At 48.7% G+C, this 18,128-nt stretch overlaps 1 protein-coding gene across 1 annotated transcript in view; it reads right to left on the bottom strand.

Moving 5' to 3' along the window:
• HAUS5 (HAUS augmin like complex subunit 5) overlaps positions 1–18,128 on the bottom strand; it is a 33,772-nt gene that overhangs the window by 10,693 nt on the left and 4,951 nt on the right. Inside the window, exons 3-11 of the mRNA XM_090128074.1 lie at positions 15,890–15,922; positions 14,343–14,367; positions 11,142–11,241; positions 5,953–6,091; positions 5,801–5,864; positions 4,994–5,067; positions 3,565–3,616; positions 1,793–1,884; positions 287–350 (exon numbers count right to left, since the gene is read on the bottom strand). Coding sequence (XP_089984200.1) covers positions 287–350; positions 1,793–1,884; positions 3,565–3,616; positions 4,994–5,067; positions 5,801–5,864; positions 5,953–6,091; positions 11,142–11,241; positions 14,343–14,367; positions 15,890–15,922 — 643 coding nt within the window. The remainder of the gene's footprint in view (positions 1–286; positions 351–1,792; positions 1,885–3,564; positions 3,617–4,993; positions 5,068–5,800; positions 5,865–5,952; positions 6,092–11,141; positions 11,242–14,342; positions 14,368–15,889; positions 15,923–18,128) is intronic.

Below are 18,128 nucleotides of genomic sequence, written 5' to 3'. Positions count from 1 at the left end.
AAACCCCCCCCACCCCATAAATCCCCCCACCGTGGCCCTATAAATCCCCCCCCCCCATAAACCCCCCAAAAAACCCCATAAATGCCCCCCCAGTCCCATAACCCCCCCCCAAGACCCCATAAATGCCCCCCCCCCGCACCCCATAACCCCCCAAAAACCCCATAAATGCCCCCCACCCCATAAACCCGCCTCCAGGACCCCATAAATGCCCCCCCCTCCCCCATAACCCCCCCCTTAAAGCCCTATAAGTACCCCCCCATAAACCCCCCCCCAAAAAAATCCTCACCTTAATGAGGGTCTCCACAGTGGGCGGAGCCTCGTGGTCCCCATTGGGCTCAACGTCCATTTTTCTGGGGGGGGGGGGAGAGGGGGGGTCCAATTAAACCCCATAAAAAACCCCATATCCCCCCCCCCCCCCCCCCAGCCCCATAAATACCCCATAAAAGCCGCTCCCCCCAAAGCTCCGCCCCTCTCAGCCCCCACACCCAATCATCAGCCTCCGAACGCCCTTAGCCCCGCCCTCCAGCCTTCACTCCGCCCTCATTGGTCCTTCAAGGAGCTTTAGCTCCACCCCTTCCCTTTAAACCCACCCCCATTGCCCTCACTCCACCCTCATTGGTCCTTCAATGAGCTATAGCCCCGCCCCTTTCTCTTTAAACCCACCCCCACTGGCCTCACTCCGTCCTCATTGGTCCTACCGAGTTTTAGCCCCGCCCCTCTGCTTTAAACCCACCCCCACTGGCCTCACTCCACCCTCATTGGTCCCCTAACCAGCTTAGCCCCGCCCCTTCGCTTTAAACCCACCCCCATTGGCCTCACTCTGTCCTCATTGGTCCTTCAATGAGCTATAGCCCCGCCCCTTCCCTTTAAACCCACCCCACTGGCCTCACTCCGTCCTCATTGGTCCTACCGAGTTTTAGCCCCGCCCCTTCCCTTTGAACCCACCCCCACTGGCCTCACTCCACCCTCATTGGTCCCCTAACCAGCCTTAGCCCCGCCCCTTCCCTTTAAACCCTCCCCCACTGGCCTCACTCCTCTCATTGGTCCTTCAAGGAGCTGTAGCCCCGCCCCTTTGCTTTAAGCCCACCCCCACTGGCCTCACTCCACTCTCATTGGTCCTTCAAGGAGCTATAGCCCAACCCCTTTGCTTTAAACCCACCCCCACTGGCCTCACTCCGTCCTCATTGGTCCAACCGAGTTTTAGCCCCGCCCCTTCGCTTTAAACCCACCCCCACTGGCCTCACTCCGCCCTCATTGGTCCCCTAACCAGCTTAGCCCCGCCCCTTTCCTTTAAACCCTTCCCCCCACTGGCCTCACTCAGCCCTCATTGGTCTTCAAGGAGCTTTAGCCCCGCCCCTTCCCTTTAAACCCACCCCCACTGGCCTCACTCCGTCCTCATTGGTCCTACCGAGTTTTAGCCCCGCCCCTTCCCTTTAAACCCACTCCCATTGGTTTCACCCTGTAAAGTCCCATCCCCCCCCCTGACCCCGCCCTCAAATCCTGATTGGTCACGCCTACATTGACCCCACCCCCAAACAGCAGCCACGCCCCCTTCACATGGAATCCGCCCCATCAGAGACCACACCTCCTCATTGGCCCCGCCCCCTCTGTCCCCCTGCCTTCTGATTGGCTCCGCTCCCACTGGCCACACCCCCCTTCCTGACCCCGCCCCCTCTGCAGCCATGCCTTTTCATTGGCTCTTCTCCTCTCAGACTCCACCCCTCCCACCCCGAGCCACCTGATTGGCTGCGCCCCGCCCTGGCCCCACCCCCTTCTCGCTGACTCCGCCCACCTGGGCAGAGCCTGCAGTTTCCGGATGCTCTCCGTGGTCATGTGACGCAGTGCCCACAAGATGGCCGCGGGGGGGTGGCGGCTCAGCAGGTCCTGCACAGGAAGTGATGTCATGGAGGGGTCAGGAAGTGACGTCATGGAGGGGGTCAGGAGGTGACGTCATGGAAGGGGGCCGGAAGTGACGTCATAGGGGCAGCACGACATGGCGGCATAGGAAAACAGGAAGCGACAACAGAGTTGACAGGATGAGGTTTCAGAAGGAAACGGGGAAGAGGAAGTGACGTCATCGAGGAAACAGGAAGTGATGTCATTGAGAAATTAGATGAGCAGGAAGTGACGTCACAAGAAAATTGGAAGAGATTTCATGACTTGAACGATGAGACAGGAGGTGACGCCATCAAGGGAACAGGAAGTGATGCCATAAAATTCACCTCAATAGGACTGAGAGACAGGAAGTGACCTCACATACGGACCGAAAGTGACCACCCAGTTGGCAGGAAGTGATGTCGCATATCGGACAGGAAGTGATCTGAGAGATTTCGGCATGGTGACAGGAAGTGGCCTCATAGTGGAAAAGGAAGTGACATCAGCATTTGACAGGAAATGATGTCATGAAGGAACAGGAAGTGATGTAAGAGGGCAACAAAAGATGAGCAGACAAAGGATGGCAAGAAGTGATGTTGCAAACGGACAGGAAGCGAAGTCACAATCAGGACAGGAAGTGATCAAAGGCTGGGGGGAGGTGGAAGGAAGTGACACCTCCTGAGAGAGGAAGTGACGATATAAATGGGACAGGAAGTGACCTCCTGGGAGTAGGACAGAAGCAACTGTCATCACAAGAGCACAAAAAATGATGTGAGAAATTGGACAGGAAGTGGTGTCAGAAACGGGACAGGAAGTGACCTATCGGGGTGGGGAAGGGCAGGCAGCAGGAAGTGACGTCACACTGGTACACGGGGATAGGAAGTCCAGTCAGAAACGGGACAGGAAATGACCTGGGGCGGTGGGGAAGGGTGGCAGGAAGCGAAGTCACATGGGACAGGAAATGAAGTCACAAATAGGACAGGAAGTAACCTAGGAGGGGGAGTCGGGTGGTAAAAAGTGACACCACAGTGGGACAGGAAGTGATGTGATAAATGGGACAGGAAGTGACTGAGGGGGTGGGGAAAGGCGTGCAGCAGGAAGTGATGTCACACTGGTACAGGAAGTGACGTCACATGGGGATAGGAAGTCCAGTCAGAAATGGGACAGGAAGTCACTTGGGGCAGTAGGGAAGGGTGGCAGGAAGTAACATCACAGTGGGACAGGAAGTGATGTCACAAATAGGAGAGGAAGTAACTTAGGAGTGGGAGTCGGCGGTTAAAAGTGACATCACAGTGGGACAGGAAGTGATGTAATAAATGGGACAGGAAGTGACCTAGGGGGGTGGGGAAAGGCGTGTAGCAGGAAGTGACGTCACACTGGTACAGGAAGTGACGTCACACGGGGATAGAAAGTCCAGTCAGAAATGGGCCAGGAAGGAATGGTGGCAGGAAGTAACATCACAGTGGGACAGGAAGTGACGTCACAAATAGGACAGGAAGTAACGTACGAGGAGCAGTCAGGTGGTAAAAAATGACATCACAATGGGACAGGAAGTGCTGTGACAAATGGGACAGGAAGTGATGTCAGAAATGGGTCAGGAAGTGACCTGGGGCCGGGAGGGAAGGGTGGCAGGAAGTGACATCACACTGTGACAGGAAGTGACGTCACAGGGAGGCGCTGCTGCCATACCTGCGCCGCCTGCCGCCATCGTTGATTGGAGGCATCCATCAACTGCCGGGACCTGAGGGCAATTAGCGACAGCTAATGAGGAGCGGCTCATTAACAGTTTGTTAATGGCAAAGTTACCCACGTCTCATTAATAACTATTAAGAAACAATTAGCGTTAATAAGCTATTAATAGCTAATCTAATTTGAATATTTTTTTTTCAAAAATATTACTAACCATTAATTATTCACCAACATAATCCTACTATTATAATTATAATAATTATAGTAATATTTGATTATTTAATTATTGCTATAACATTATAACCTTACCAAATTTTGATAATGTTATTATAGTAATAATTTTTCTCATTATAGTTATAATTAAGTATAATTTAATAACTGGATTACAATAACTACACACTAATACAATAATAATAATAATACAATATTATTATTAGTATTAATACTAATTGATTAGTATTAATTAATACTAATATTCACTAAACCACTAATAATTAGCAACTAATAATTCATGAATAACAACGACCAATCAGTGTCTCCTTAATAATTAACTCCTAATGATAATTGAAGGGGGGGGGGCGGCAAAGAATTCCTCAATAATTAATGCTGGTTAAATTAAACTCCCACTACAGCACTAATGACAAATTAATTAATTAATCGTTATTTTTGGCTGCTAAGAACCTGCCAGAAATGAACGACTCATTAGCTTTCTATCTCCGTAAGAAAACAATTAGTTAATTAGCTACTAATAACTATCACAGCATTAATGCTAGCCTGTCAATTATGTGCTCCTCATTAACGAGAAACTAATCGTCAATCAGAAATAAAGGCTTAATGGTGAGCAATACACTAATTAGAAATGCTAATTGCTAAAGTTATTATTGAAATAACCGATAACAGAAAACTATTAACAGTAATTATTAACGCTGAGCATAATTAAGTAACTTTCTAATAACTAATAATACAACAAATAAATAATGGAAATTAGTAAATACTAGGAAATTATTAGAAACAAATACATGCTTAATTATTATCTAATTACTCAACCAATTCACTCATCGTTTATGAAAACTAAAGAATAAATCTGATTAATTAAACCAACGAACAAATTAGTAATAACTAAAAACTAACTTCAAAACGTTGCCAAATAAAAATTATGAAAGCTGATAATTAATGAACAGCTGCTAATAATCCTTATGTTCATATAACAGACGAACAAAAATTAATTAATTAGTCCCTAAAAATTAATTAGTCCCTAAATCTTAATTAATCTCTGATTTATAACAAGCCACGGATCGTTAGTCACAACACAAACAAGAAACACCAAAACTTAAATGTTAATTAATAATAAATTACTGCAATGAAGACCAATTAATGAAATGATAACAAGCGAGAAGGGATGGGTGATTGGCAGGTGGGCGGGGCTTACTCCGGAAGTGGGCGTGGCTCCAGCAGCGCCTTCAGTGCTTCCTCCCGCATCCGGCAGAGGGCGCGCGTCGACACCTGGGGGAAGATGGGGGGCGGGATCTCAATATCAGCCAATAGGAAGCCCCGATGCAATAGCCGGCAGCCAATAGGAGGCCAGGCTTCGAGGTGGGGGGCGGGGCCTCAATGTCTGTCAATGGGGAGCCCTACTCCCATGGCCGGCAGCCAATAGGAGGCCAGGCTTCGAGGGGGGGGCGGGGCCTCAGTGTCTGTCAACGGGGAGTCCTCCTCCCATGCCCGGCAGCCAATAGCAGACAAAGCTTCGAGGTGGGGGCGGGGCCTAAATGTGTGTCAATGGGGAACCCTCCTCCCATGGCCGTCAGCCAATAGGAGGCCAGGCTTCGTGGTGGGGGCGGGGCCTCAATGTCTGTCAATGGGAAGCCCTCCTCCCAGGGCTGGCAGCCAATAGGAAGCCAGACCTCGAGATAGGGGGTGGGGCCTTAACGTCTGCTAATAGGAAGCTCTGCTCCCATGGCCGTCAGCCAATAGGAGGCCAGGCTCCAAGATGAGGGCAAGGTCCCAATGTCAGCCAATAGGAAGCCCTACTCCCATGACTGCCAGCCAATAGGAAGCCAGACCTCGAGATAGGGGGCGTGGCCTCGATGTCTGTTAATGGGAAACCCCGCCCCCATGGTCAGCAACCAATAGGAAACCAGGTTTTGAGTTGTGGGGCGGGACTGCGACATCAACCAATGAGAAGCCCCGCTCTCGAGGCCAGCAACCAATGGGAAGCCAGGCCCCTCCCACTCACCAGCACTTCCGGTTCCGTTCCCATGGCGACAACCGCCTCCAACTCCGGCTCCACCTCCACCGGCCTGCAGCCAATGAGAAGCTTGCATCAACAAGCCACGCCCACACCCAGAAGCTCCCGCCCCTCTCCTCAAACCGGAAGTCCAGACTCACCCCGGAAATGGGGGCGGGACAGGAAGTGCCGCCCTCAGCCGCTTCCCCTCCCTATTGGCTGCTTCCGCCAGTAGTCGCAGGAGCAGCGCCCGGTTAAGCCCCGCCCCCCGGCGCCGTAGCCCCGCCCCCAACTGCGCCTCTGCAGGGAAAAGGGGCGGAGTCAAAACAAGGACCGCCCACCATCACCCCAAACGACCCTAAAATGACCCCAAATCCCCCCAAAATGACCCCAAAAACCCCCCAAAATGACCCCAAATCCCCTAAAATGGCCTCAAATGATCCCAACTCCTCCCCCAATGACCCCAAATTTCCTGAAAATGATCCCAAAATGACCCCAAATCCCCCAAAAAAGACCCCAAATCCCCTAAAATGGCCTCAAATGATCCCAGCCCCCCAAACCACCTCAAATCCCCCAAAGATGACCCCAAATCCCCCCCCAAATGACCCCAAATCCCCCAAAATGATCGCAAGTGACCCCAATATGACCCCAAATCCCCACAAAATGACCCCAAATCCCCTAAAATGGTCTCCAATGATCCTAACCCCCCCAAACCACCCAAAATCCCTCCAAACCCCCCCCCAATGACCCCAAATCCCCCCAAAATGACCCCAAATCCCCCAAAATGCCCTGAAATGATCCCAAGCCACCCCAAACCACCTCAAATCCCCTCATAATGCCCCAAAATACCCCAAAAATCCCCCCAAAATGACCCCAAATCCCCTAAAATGATCCCAAGTGACCCCAAAATAACCCCAAATCCCCCCAAAATGCCCTGAAATGATCCCAAGCCACCCCAAAGCACATCAAATCTCCTCAAAATGCCCCAAAATCCCCTCAAAAATGACCCCAAATGACCCCAAAATGACCCCAAATCCCCACAAAATGCCTTCAAATGACCCCAAACCACTTCAATCAAGCACAAATCCCAGCACAACGACCCCAAAAATGACCCCAAAATATCCCCAAAATCCCCCCAAAATGCCCCCAAAATGCCCTCCAAAACCACCCCTAAACGCCCCCAAAATGACCCAATTTCCCCCAAAATAACCCCATTTCCTCCAAAACAACCTCATTTCCCCCAGATCGACCCAATTTCCCCCCAAATGACGCCAAAATCCCCCCAAACGACCCCAAAATACCCCCCAAAACCACCCCTAAACACCCCCAAAACGACCCCATTTCCCCCAAGACGTCCCAAATTCCCCAATTTCCCCCCAAATTCCCCCCAAGATAACCCCAAAATGACCCCAAAAATCCCTCCAAAACGACCCCAAAATACCCCCCAAAACCACCCCTAAATGCCCCCAAAATGACCCCATTTCCCCCAAAACGACCCCATTTCCCCCAAATTTCCCCCCAAATTCCCCCCAAAATAACCCCGAAATCCCTCCAAAACGACCCCAAAATGTCCCAAAACCACCCCTAAACGCCCCCAAAATGACTCAATTTCCCCCAAAATAACCTCATTTCCCCCATAATGATCCCATTTCCCCCAAAATGACCCAAATTCCCCCAAATTTCCCCCAAAATCCCCCCAAAAATGATCCCCAAATCCCTCAAAAACGACCCAAAACCACCCCTAAACGCCCCCAAAACGACTCAATTTCCCCCAAAATAATCTCATTTCCCCCAAAATTACCCCATTTCCCCCAAATTTTCCCCAAAATCCCCCCCAAAATGACCCCAAAATCCCTCCAAAACGACCCCAAAATACCCCCCAAAACCACCCCTAAACGCCCCCAAAATGACCCAATTTCCCCCCAAAATGACCCCATTTCCCCCAAAACGACCCCATTTCCCCCAAAATGACCCAAATTCCCCTAAATTTCCCCCAAAATCCCCCCCAAAATAACCCCCAAAATGACCCCAAAATACCACAAAAATCCCTCCAAAACGACCCCAAAATGACCCCCATAACCACCCCTAAACGCCCCCAAAATGACCCAATTTCCCCCAAAACGACCTCATTTCCCCAAAATGACCCCATTTCCCCAAAAACGAACCCAATTTTCCCCAAAAGACCCAATGTGCCCCAAAATGACCCCAAAAATAACCCCAAAAAACCTCCAAAATCCTCCCAAAATGCCCACAAAATACCCCCAAGACGACCCCAAAATACCCCCCAAAACCACCCCTAAATGCCCCCAAAATGACCCAATTTCCCCCAAACGACCCCATTTCCCCCAAAACGACCCCAATTCCCCAAAACGACCGAAATTCCCCCAAATTTCCCCCAAAATCCCCCCAAAAATGAACCAAAAATCCCTCCAAAACGACCCCAAAATACCCCCCAAAACGACCCCTAAACGCCCCCAAAATGACCCAATTTCCCGCAAAAAGACCCCATTTCCCCCAAAACGACCCCATTTCCCCCAAAATGACCCGAATTCCCCCATATTTCCCTCAAAATCCCCCCCCAAAATAACCCCGAAATCCCTCCAAAACGACCCCAAAATGTCCCAAAACCACCCCTAAACGCCCCCAAAATGACTCAATTTCCCCCAAAATAACCTCATTTCCCCCATAATGATCCCATTTCCCCCAAAATGACCCCATTTCCCCCATATTTCCCCCAAAATCCCCCCAAAAATGACCCCAAAATCCCTCCAAAACGACCCCAAAATGATCCCCCAAACCACCCCTAAACGCCCCCAAAATGACCCAATTTCCCCCAATATAACCTCATTTCCCCCCAAATGACCCCATTTCCCCAAAAATGAACCCAATTTTCCCCAAATGATCCCAATTTCCCCAAATTTCCCCAAAAATCCCCCCAAAACGACCCCATTTCCCCCAAAACGACCCAAATTCCCCCAAACTTCCCCCAAAATCCCCCCAAAAATGACCCCAAAATCCCTCCAAAACGACCCCAAAATGACCCCCAAAACCACCCCTCAACGCCCCTAAAATGACCCAATTTCCCCCAAAATAACCTCATTTCCCCCCAAATGACCCCATTTCCCCAAAAACGAACCCAATTTTCCCCAAATTTCCCCCAAAATCCCCCCCAAATACCCCAAAAATCCCTCCAAAACGACCTCAAAATCACCTCTAAACGCCCCCAAAATGACCCAATTTCCCCCAAAATAACCTCATTTCCCCCCAAACGACCCCATTTCCCCAAAAACGACCCAAATTCCCCAATTTCCCCCCAAATCCCCTCAAAAATGACCCCAAAATACCACCAAAATGCCCCCAAAACCACCCCTATATCCCCCAAAATGACCCAATTTCCCCCAAAATAACCCCATTTCCCCATAAACGAACCCAATTTTTCACAAAAGACCCCATTTCCCTCAAAATGACCCCCAAAATAACCCCAAAAAACCTCCAAAATCCTCCCAAAATGCCCCCCAAAATCCCCCCAAACGACCCCAAAATACCCCCCAAAACCACTCCTAAACGCCCCAAAATGTCCAAATTTCCCCCAAAATGATCTCATTTCCCCATAAACGACCCCATTTCCCCCAAATTTCCCCCCAAAATCCCTCCAAAATGACCCCCAAATGCCCCCAAAACCACCCCTAAACGCCCCCAAATAATCTCATTTCCCACAAAATCACCCCATTTCCCCATAAACAAACCCAATTTTCCCCAAATGATCCCAATTTCCCCAAATTTCCCCAAAAATCCCCCCAAAACGACCCCATTTCCCCCAAAACGACCCAAATTCCCCCAAATTTCCCCCCAAATCCCCCCAAAAATGACCCCAAAATCCCTCCAAAACAACCCCAAAATACCCCCCAAAACCACCCCTAAATGCCCCCAAAATGACCCAATTTCCCCCAAAATGACCCGATTTCCCCCCAAATAGCCCAATTTTCCCCAAAATGACCCAAATTCCCCAAAATAACTTAATTTCCCCCAAAACGACCCCATTTCCCCCAAACAACCCCACTTCCCTCATATTTCCCCAAAAATCCCCCCCAAAATACCCCAAAAATCCCTCCAAAATGACCCTAAAATACCCCCAAAACCACCCCTCAACGCCCCCAAAATGACCCAATTTCCCCCAAAACGACCCCATTTCCCCCAAAATAACCCAATTTTCCCCAAAATGACCCAAATTCCCCCAAATTTCCCCCAAAATCCCCCCAAAAATGACCCCAAAATCCCTCCAAAACGACCCCAAAACCACCCCTAAACGCCCCCAAAATGACCCAATTTCCCCCAAAAAGACCCCATTTCCCCCAAAACGACCCAAATTCCCCCAAATTTCCCCCAAAATCCCCCCAAAAATGACCCCCAAATCCCTCCAAAACGACCCCAAAATATCCCCAAAACCACCCCTAAATGCCCCCAAAATGACCCAATTTCCCCCCATATGACCCCATTTCCCCAAAAACGAACCCAATTTTCCCCAAATGACCCAATTTCCCCCAAATTTCCCCAAAATCCCCCCAAAACGACCCCATTTCCCCCAAAACGACCCAAATTCCCCCAAATTTACCCCAAAATCCCCCCCAAAATGACCCCAAAATCCCTCCAAAACGACCCCAAAATGACCCCCAAAACCACCCCTAAACGCCCCCAAAATGACTCAATTTCCCCCAAAATAACCTCATTTCCCCCATAATGATCCCATTTCCCCCCAAATGACCCCATTTCCCCCAAATTTCCCCCAAAATCCCCCCAAAAATGACCCCAAAATCCCTCCAAAACGACCCCAAAATGATCCCCCAAACCACCCCTAAACGCCCCCAAAATGACCCAATTTCCCCCAATATAACCTCATTTCCCCCCCAAATGACCCCATTTCCCCCAAAATGAACCCATTTCCCCCAAATTTCCCCCAAAATCCCCCCAAAATGACCCCAAAATACCCCAAAAATCCCTCCCAAACGACCCCAAAGTGCCCCCAAAACCACCCCTAAATGCCCCCAAAATGACCTCATTTCCCCTCAAATGACCCCATTTCCCCATAAACGAACCCAATTTTTCACAAAAGACCCTATTTGCCCCAAAATGACCCCAAAAATAACCCCCAAAAAACCTCCAAAATCCTCCCAAAATGCCCCCCAAATGCCCCCAAAACGACCCCAAAATACCCCCCAAAACCACCCCTAAACGCCCCCAAAATGACCCAATTTCCCCCAAAACGACCCTATTTCCCCATAAACGACCCCAATTCCCCCAAAACGACCCAAATTCCCCCAAAACGACCCCAAAAAAAGCCCCAAATCCTCACCCAGGAGGACGGCGTTGCTCTCAGCTGCCTTCATTGCTTCCTTCAGTTCCTCCACATCCCTGCGCAGCTCCGACAGCGTCGGGGGGGGGGAATGGGATCCCTGCACCAAAAATTGGGGCAAAAAAAACCCAAATTGGGCAAAACCACCCCTAAATTACCCCCAAATCCCCAAACGGGTCCAAAAAGAAACAGAAACAAGTTAAAAAACCCCCAAAATGACCCCAAAATAACCCCAAAATTGAGCGCCACCCAAATGACTCCAAAGTCGTCAAAAATGCACCAAAAATCACCAAAATGACCCCAAAATGGACCCAAAATGCCCCTAAATTATCCCAAATATCCCCAAATTCCCCCCAAATCTCCCACAATTGTCTGAAGTCCCACAAAACAGCCCCAAAATTCCCCCCAAACGACCCCAAAATGGCCCCAAAATGACCTCCAAATTCCCCAAAATGGCCCCTAAATACCCCTAAATGATCCCAAATGCCCCCAAATTCCCCCCAAGACCCCAAAATCCCCCCAAAATGTCCTAAAGTTCCACAAAACAGCCCCAAAATTCCCCCCAAACAACCCCAAAATGGCACCAAATGACCCCCAAAGCAACAAAGTAACCCCAAAATGCCCCAAAATTGCCCAAAAAAGTCCCCAAAATGACCCCAAAATTGACCCAAAACAACCCCAAATGCCATAAAATCCCCCAAAATGATCTCAAATGCCCCAAAATCCCCCCAAAATCCCCTAAAGTTGCCCCAAAATGACCTCAAAACAACCAGAAGAACCCCAAAATGGCCCCAAATGACCCCAAATTCCCCAAAATGGTCCCAAATGACCCCAAAATGATCCCAAATCCCCCCAAAAGTCCCCCCAAATCTCCCCAAAGTTTCCTAAAGTTCCACAAAACATCCCCAAAATTCCCCCAAACGACCCCAAAATGGCCCCAAATGACCCCCAAAACAACACAGTAACCCCAAAATACCCCAAAATTCCCCAAAAATGTCCCCAAAATCACCCCAAAATTGACCCAAAACGACCCCAAATGCCCTACAATCCCCCAAAATGATCTCAAATGCCCCAAAATCCTCCCAAAATGCCCCAAAATCCCCTAAAATTGCCCCCAAATGAACCCCCAAAAGATCCCAAATGGCCCAAAATGACCCCAGCTTGATCTCAAATGCCCCCAAATCCCCCCAAAATCCCCTAAAATTGCCCCAAAATGACCTCAAAACAACCAGAAGAACCCCAAAATGGCCCCAAATGACCCCAAATTCCCCAAAATGGTCCCAAATGCCCCCAAAATTCCCAAAATCGCCCCAAAATGCCACTAAATGATCCCAAATCCCCCAAAAGTCCCCCAAATCCCCCCAAAGTTTCCTAAAGTCCCACAAAACAGCCCCAAAATTCCCCCCAAATGACCCGAAAATGGCCCCAAAAGACCCCAAAAACAATCAACCCCAAAATACCCCAAAATGTCCCCAAAACGACCCCAATTGCACAAAATGACCCCCAAATCTCCCCAAATCCCCCCAAATTGCCCCAAAATGCCCCTAAATGAACCAAGATTCCCCTAAAATGGCCCCAAAATTGTCCAAAATCCCACAAAATAACCCAAAATAACCCAAAATTCCCCTAAATTGACCCCAAAATTCCTCAAAATGCCACAAAATAACCCCAAAATGACACAAAGTTCCCCCAAATCCCACAAAATAACCCCAAAAAGACCCAAAATCACACAAAATTCCCTCAAAATTCCCCAAAATCCCGCAGAATAACCCAAAATCACACAAAATTCCCCTAAATTGACCCCAAAATTGCTCAAAATGCCACAAAATAACCCCAAAATGACCCTAAATTCACCCAAATCCCACAAAATAACCCCAAAAAGACCCAAAATCACCCCAAAATTCCCTCAAAATTCCCCCAAATCCTGCAGAATAATCCGAAATCACCCAAAATTCCCCTAAATTGACCCCAAAATTACGCCAAATCCCACAAAATAACCCCAAAATGACCCCTAAAATGACCCCAAAATCCCACAAAATTAACCCAAAATCACCCAAAACTGCTCTAAATTGACCCCAAAATTACCCCAAATCCCACAAAATAAGCCCAAAATGACCCCAAAATCCCACAAAATAAGCCCAAAATAATCCAAAATTCCCCGAAAATGACCCCAAAATCCCTCAAAATCTCACAAACTAACCCAAAATACCCAAAATCAACCCAAAATTCCCTCAAAATTCCCCAAAATCCTGCAGAATTAGCCCCAAAAGACCCAAAATTCCCCTAAAATGACCCCAAAATTGCCCCCAATCCCACAAAATAACCCAAAATGACCCAAAATTCCCCCAAAATGACCCCAAATAACCCCAAAATGACCCCAAATCACCCCAAAATTCCCACAAAATTCCCCAAAATCCTGCAGAATAATCCCTGAAAGACCCAAAATTCCCCTAAAATGACCCCAAAATTGCCCCAAATCCCACAAAATAACCCAAAATGACCCAAAATTCCCCCAAAATGACCCCAAATAACCCCAAAATGACCCCAAATCACCCCAAAATTCCCACAAAATTCCCCAAAATCCTGCAGAATAATCCCTGAAAGACCCAAAATTCCCCTAAAATGACCCCAAAATTGCCCCAAATCCCACAAAATAACCCAAAATGACCCAAAATTCCCCCAAAATGACCCAAATAACCCCAAAATGACTCAAAATCACCCCAAAATTCCCTCAAAATTCCCCCAAATCCCACAGAATAACCCAAAATGACCCAAAATTTCCCTAAAATGATCCCAAAGTTGCCCATAATCCCTCAAAATAACCCAAAATGACCCAAAATTCCCCCAAAATGACCCAAATAACCCCAAAATGACCCAAAATCACCCCAAAATTCCCTCAAAATTCCCCCAAATCCCACAGAATAACCCAAAATGACCCAAAATTTCCCTAAAATGATCCCAAAGTTGCCCAAAATCCCTCAAAATAACCCAAAATGACCCAAAACTCCCCCCAAATAACCCCAAAATTCCCCTAATGACCCCAGAATGACCCAAAATCACCCCAAAATTCCCTCAAAATTCCCCAAAACCCCGCAAAATAACCCGAAATGACCCAAAATTCCCCCAAATAACCCAAAATTCCCACAAAATGACCCCAAAATTGCCCCAAATCCCCCGAATTTCCCCCAAATCCCCCCTCACCTGCAGCTCCCCCACGTGCTGCTGCCTGAAGGATGGCACAAATTTGGGGGAAATTTGGGAGATTTTGGTTAAAAGTGGACAAAAATCAGAATAAATTTTGAGGATCTGAAATAATTTTGGGGAAAAATTCGGGGATTTTAAGCAGTTTTGGGGATAATTGACGGATTTTGGCTAAAAGTGGGGAAATTTGGGGGTAAATTTTGGGGAATTTGGGACAATTTTGAAGATTGGGGAAAATTTGGGGGATTTGAGTTAAAAATGAGGCAGAATTTGGGGCAAATTGTGGGAATTTGGGGTTAATTTCAGGTTAATTTGAGGGATTTTGGTTATAAATAGGGAAAACTTGAAATAAATTTGAGTCATTTTCAACAATTTTGGGGTAAATTTTGAAGATTTTGACAAATATTGTAAAAAAAGGGGTAAATCTAAGGAAAATTTGGGGCAATTTTGGGATAAATTTGTGGGATTTCAGTTACAAATGGAACCAAAATTTGGCCACCTTGATCAAAAATGGTAAACTTTGGGGCAAATTTGGGGCATTTTGGTCAAAAATAGGGCAAGTTAGATTAATTTGAAAGATTTTAGTTACTGATTAGGCAAAAATTGGAGTAAATTTGGGGGATTTTGAGCAATTTTGGAGGAAATTTGGAGTAATTTGAGGGATTTTGGTGAAAATGGGGGGAAATTGGGGGATTTGGGGCAATTTTAGGGTAAATTTGGGAAATTTGGGGCAAATTGGGGAGACTTGGTCAAAAACAAGGCAAAAATTGAGAAAAATTTCAGACATTTTGGTTAAAAAGGGATAAAATTGGAGCAATTTGGGGTAAATTTGTGGAATTTTGGTTACAAATGGGAAAAAAATTGAACCACCTTGGTCAAAAATGGGAAACTTTGGGGCAAATTCGGGGCGTTTTTGCCAAAATGGGACAAATTACATTAACTTGGTTAACAATCTGTGGGATTTGCATCAAAAGTGGGGCTGAAATTGGGTAAATTTTGGGGGATTTTGATGGATTTCAGAAGAATTTTGGGGGTAAATTTGGAGATTTGGGGGAAGTTTGGGGTAAATTTGGGATACTTCAATGGCTGTGGGGGGAGATAAAGAATTTCAGGGTAAATTCAAGAAATCCTGATTAAAACCTACAGATAAATTGAGATAAATTTGGGGCACTTTGAGGAATTAAAAAAAAGGGGGAAATTCTGGGGTAAATTTGGGGGATTTTGATGGATTTCAGAAGAATTTTGGGGGTAAATTTGGAGATTTGGGGGAAGTTTGGGGTAAATTTGGGATACTTCAATGGCTGTGGGGGCAGATAAAGAATTTTGGGGTAAATTTGGGGATTTGGGGGAAGGTTGGGGTAAATTTGGGATACTTCAATGGCTGGGGGGGGACATAAAGAATTTTGGGGTAAATTCAAGAAATTCTGATTAAAAACTCAAGATAAATTGAGGTAAATTTGGGGTACTTTAAGGAATTAAAAAAAAGAGGGAAATTCTGGGGTAAATTTGGGGGATTTTGGTCAGTTTCAGGGTCCATTTTCAGATACCATCGCAAATTCCCCCGAATCTTCTCCACGTTCCTGCAAAAAAAACAAACAAAAACCCCCAATTTTCACTTTTTTAGCCTCGTTTTCTGTCTTTTCCACCACTTCGGGCCTTCCACCATTTTGGGTCCGCCCCCATTTTGGGTCCCCCACGTTCCACGGTGCAACGCATAATTGCGTCCCCACCCCAAACTACGCCTCCATCACTTTGGTTCCACCCCAACTTTTGGTTCCCCTCCTCACTTTGGTGCCCCCTCCCCATATTTTGGCCTCCCCCCATTTTGGTGCCCCCCCCCCAAATTTAAGTCCCCCCCCCCCCAAATTTCAGTGCCCCTCCCCCCCACATTTTGCTGCCCTCACCCCATATTTTGTGCCCCCCCCAAAATTCAGACCCTCCCCATTTTGTTGCCCCCCCCTCCAAATTTCAGTCTCCTCCCCCATATTCTGTCCCCCCCCCAAATTTCAGTGCCCCTCCCCATACTTTCATCTCCCCCCAAATTTCACGACCCCCCCCCCCATATTTTGGTCTCCCCCCAAATTTCAGGACCCCCCCCCCCATTTTGGTCCCCTCCCCAAATTTCAGGGCCCCCCCACTTTATCCCTGCCCCCCCCCCTCCATATTTTACCCCTTCCCCCAAATTTCACCCCCCCCCATATTTTCATGCCCTCCCCCTCCAAATTTCTGACCCCCCTCTCTCCATTTTCGTGCCCCCCCTCCTCCCCCCCCCCAAAATTTCCTTGCCCCCCCCTCCATATTCTACCCCTCCCCCCAAATTTTCAACCACCGCCCCCAAATCCCCCCCCCCAATATTTTCATGCCCTCCCCCTCCAAATTTCTGACCCCCCCCCTATTTTGATCTCCCCCCAAATTTCAGGACCCCCCCCCATATTTTGCTCCCCTCCCCAAATTTCAGCCCCCCCCCATTTTATCCCTGCCCCCCCCTCCATATTTTACCCCTCCCCCCAAATTTCACCCCCCCCCAAATTTCACCCCCCCCCCCATATTTTCATGCCCTCCCCCTCCAAATTTCCGACCCCCCCCCCCATTTTGGTCCCCTCCCCAAATTCCAGCCCCCCCCATTTTATCCCTGCCCCCCCCTCCATATTCTACCCCTCCCCCCAAATTTCCAACCACCCCCCCCAAATTCCCCCCCCCCCCATTATTTTCATGCCCCCCCCCTTCAAATTTCAGGGACCCCCCCCCTCCATTTTGGTGCCCCCCCTCCTCCCCCCCCCCAAAATTTCCTTGCCCCCCCCTCCATATTTTATCCCTCCCCCCAAATCTCCAACCACCCCCCCCAAATTTCACCCCCCCATATTTTCATGCCCTCCCCCTCCAAATTTCTGACCCCCCCCCTCCATTTTGGCCTCCCCCAAATTTCAGGACCCCCCCCCCATTTTGGTCCCCTCCCCAAATTTCAGCCCCCCCCCCATTTTATCCCTGCCCCCCCCCCATATTTTACTGCTGCCCCCAAATTTCCAACCACCCCCCCAAACTTCACCCCCCCCCATATTTCCACACCCTCCCCCTCCAAATTTCTGACCCCCCCCCCCATTTTGGTCCCCTCCCCAAATTTCAGCCCCCCCCCCATTTTATCACTGCCCCCCCCTCCATATTTTGCCCTGCCCCCCAAATTTCACCCCCCCCATATTTTCATGCCCTCCCCCTCCAAATTTCTGACCCCCCTCTCTCCATTTTCGTGCCCCCCCTCCTCCCCCCCCCCAAAATTTCCTTGCCCCCCCCTCCATATTCTACCCCTCCCCCCAAATTTTCAACCACCCCCCCCAAATTCCCCCCCCCCCATTATTTTCATGCCCTCCCCCTTCAAATTTCAGGACCCCCCCCCACATTTTGGTCTCCCCCCAAATTTCTGACCCCCCCCCATATTTTGGTCCCCTCCCCAAATTCCAGCCCCCCCCCCATTTTATCCCTGCCCCCCCCTCCATATTTTGCCCTACCCCCCAAATTCCGCCCCCCCCCATATTTTCATGCCCTCCTCCTCCAAATTTTTGCCCCCCCCCCATTTTCGTGCCCCCCCTCCCCCCCCCCCAAAATTTCCTTGCCCCCCCCTCCATATTTTATCCCTCCTCCCAAATTTCCAACCCCCCCCCCAAATCCCCCCCCCCAATATTTTCATGCCCTCCCCCTCCAAATTTCTGACCCCCCCTAAATTTTGGTCTCCCCCCAAATTTCAGGACCCCCCCCCCCATATTTTGCTCCCCTCCCCAAATTTCAGCCCCC

The sequence above is a fragment of the Phasianus colchicus genome, chromosome 32, assembly GCF_987193195.1.
Source record: "Phasianus colchicus chromosome 32, bPhaCol1.hap1.1, whole genome shotgun sequence".
Lineage (NCBI taxonomy): Eukaryota > Metazoa > Chordata > Aves > Galliformes > Phasianidae > Phasianus > Phasianus colchicus.
The sequence above is the reverse complement of the archived record's forward strand: the minus strand, read 5'-3'. Positions and strand labels throughout refer to the sequence as shown.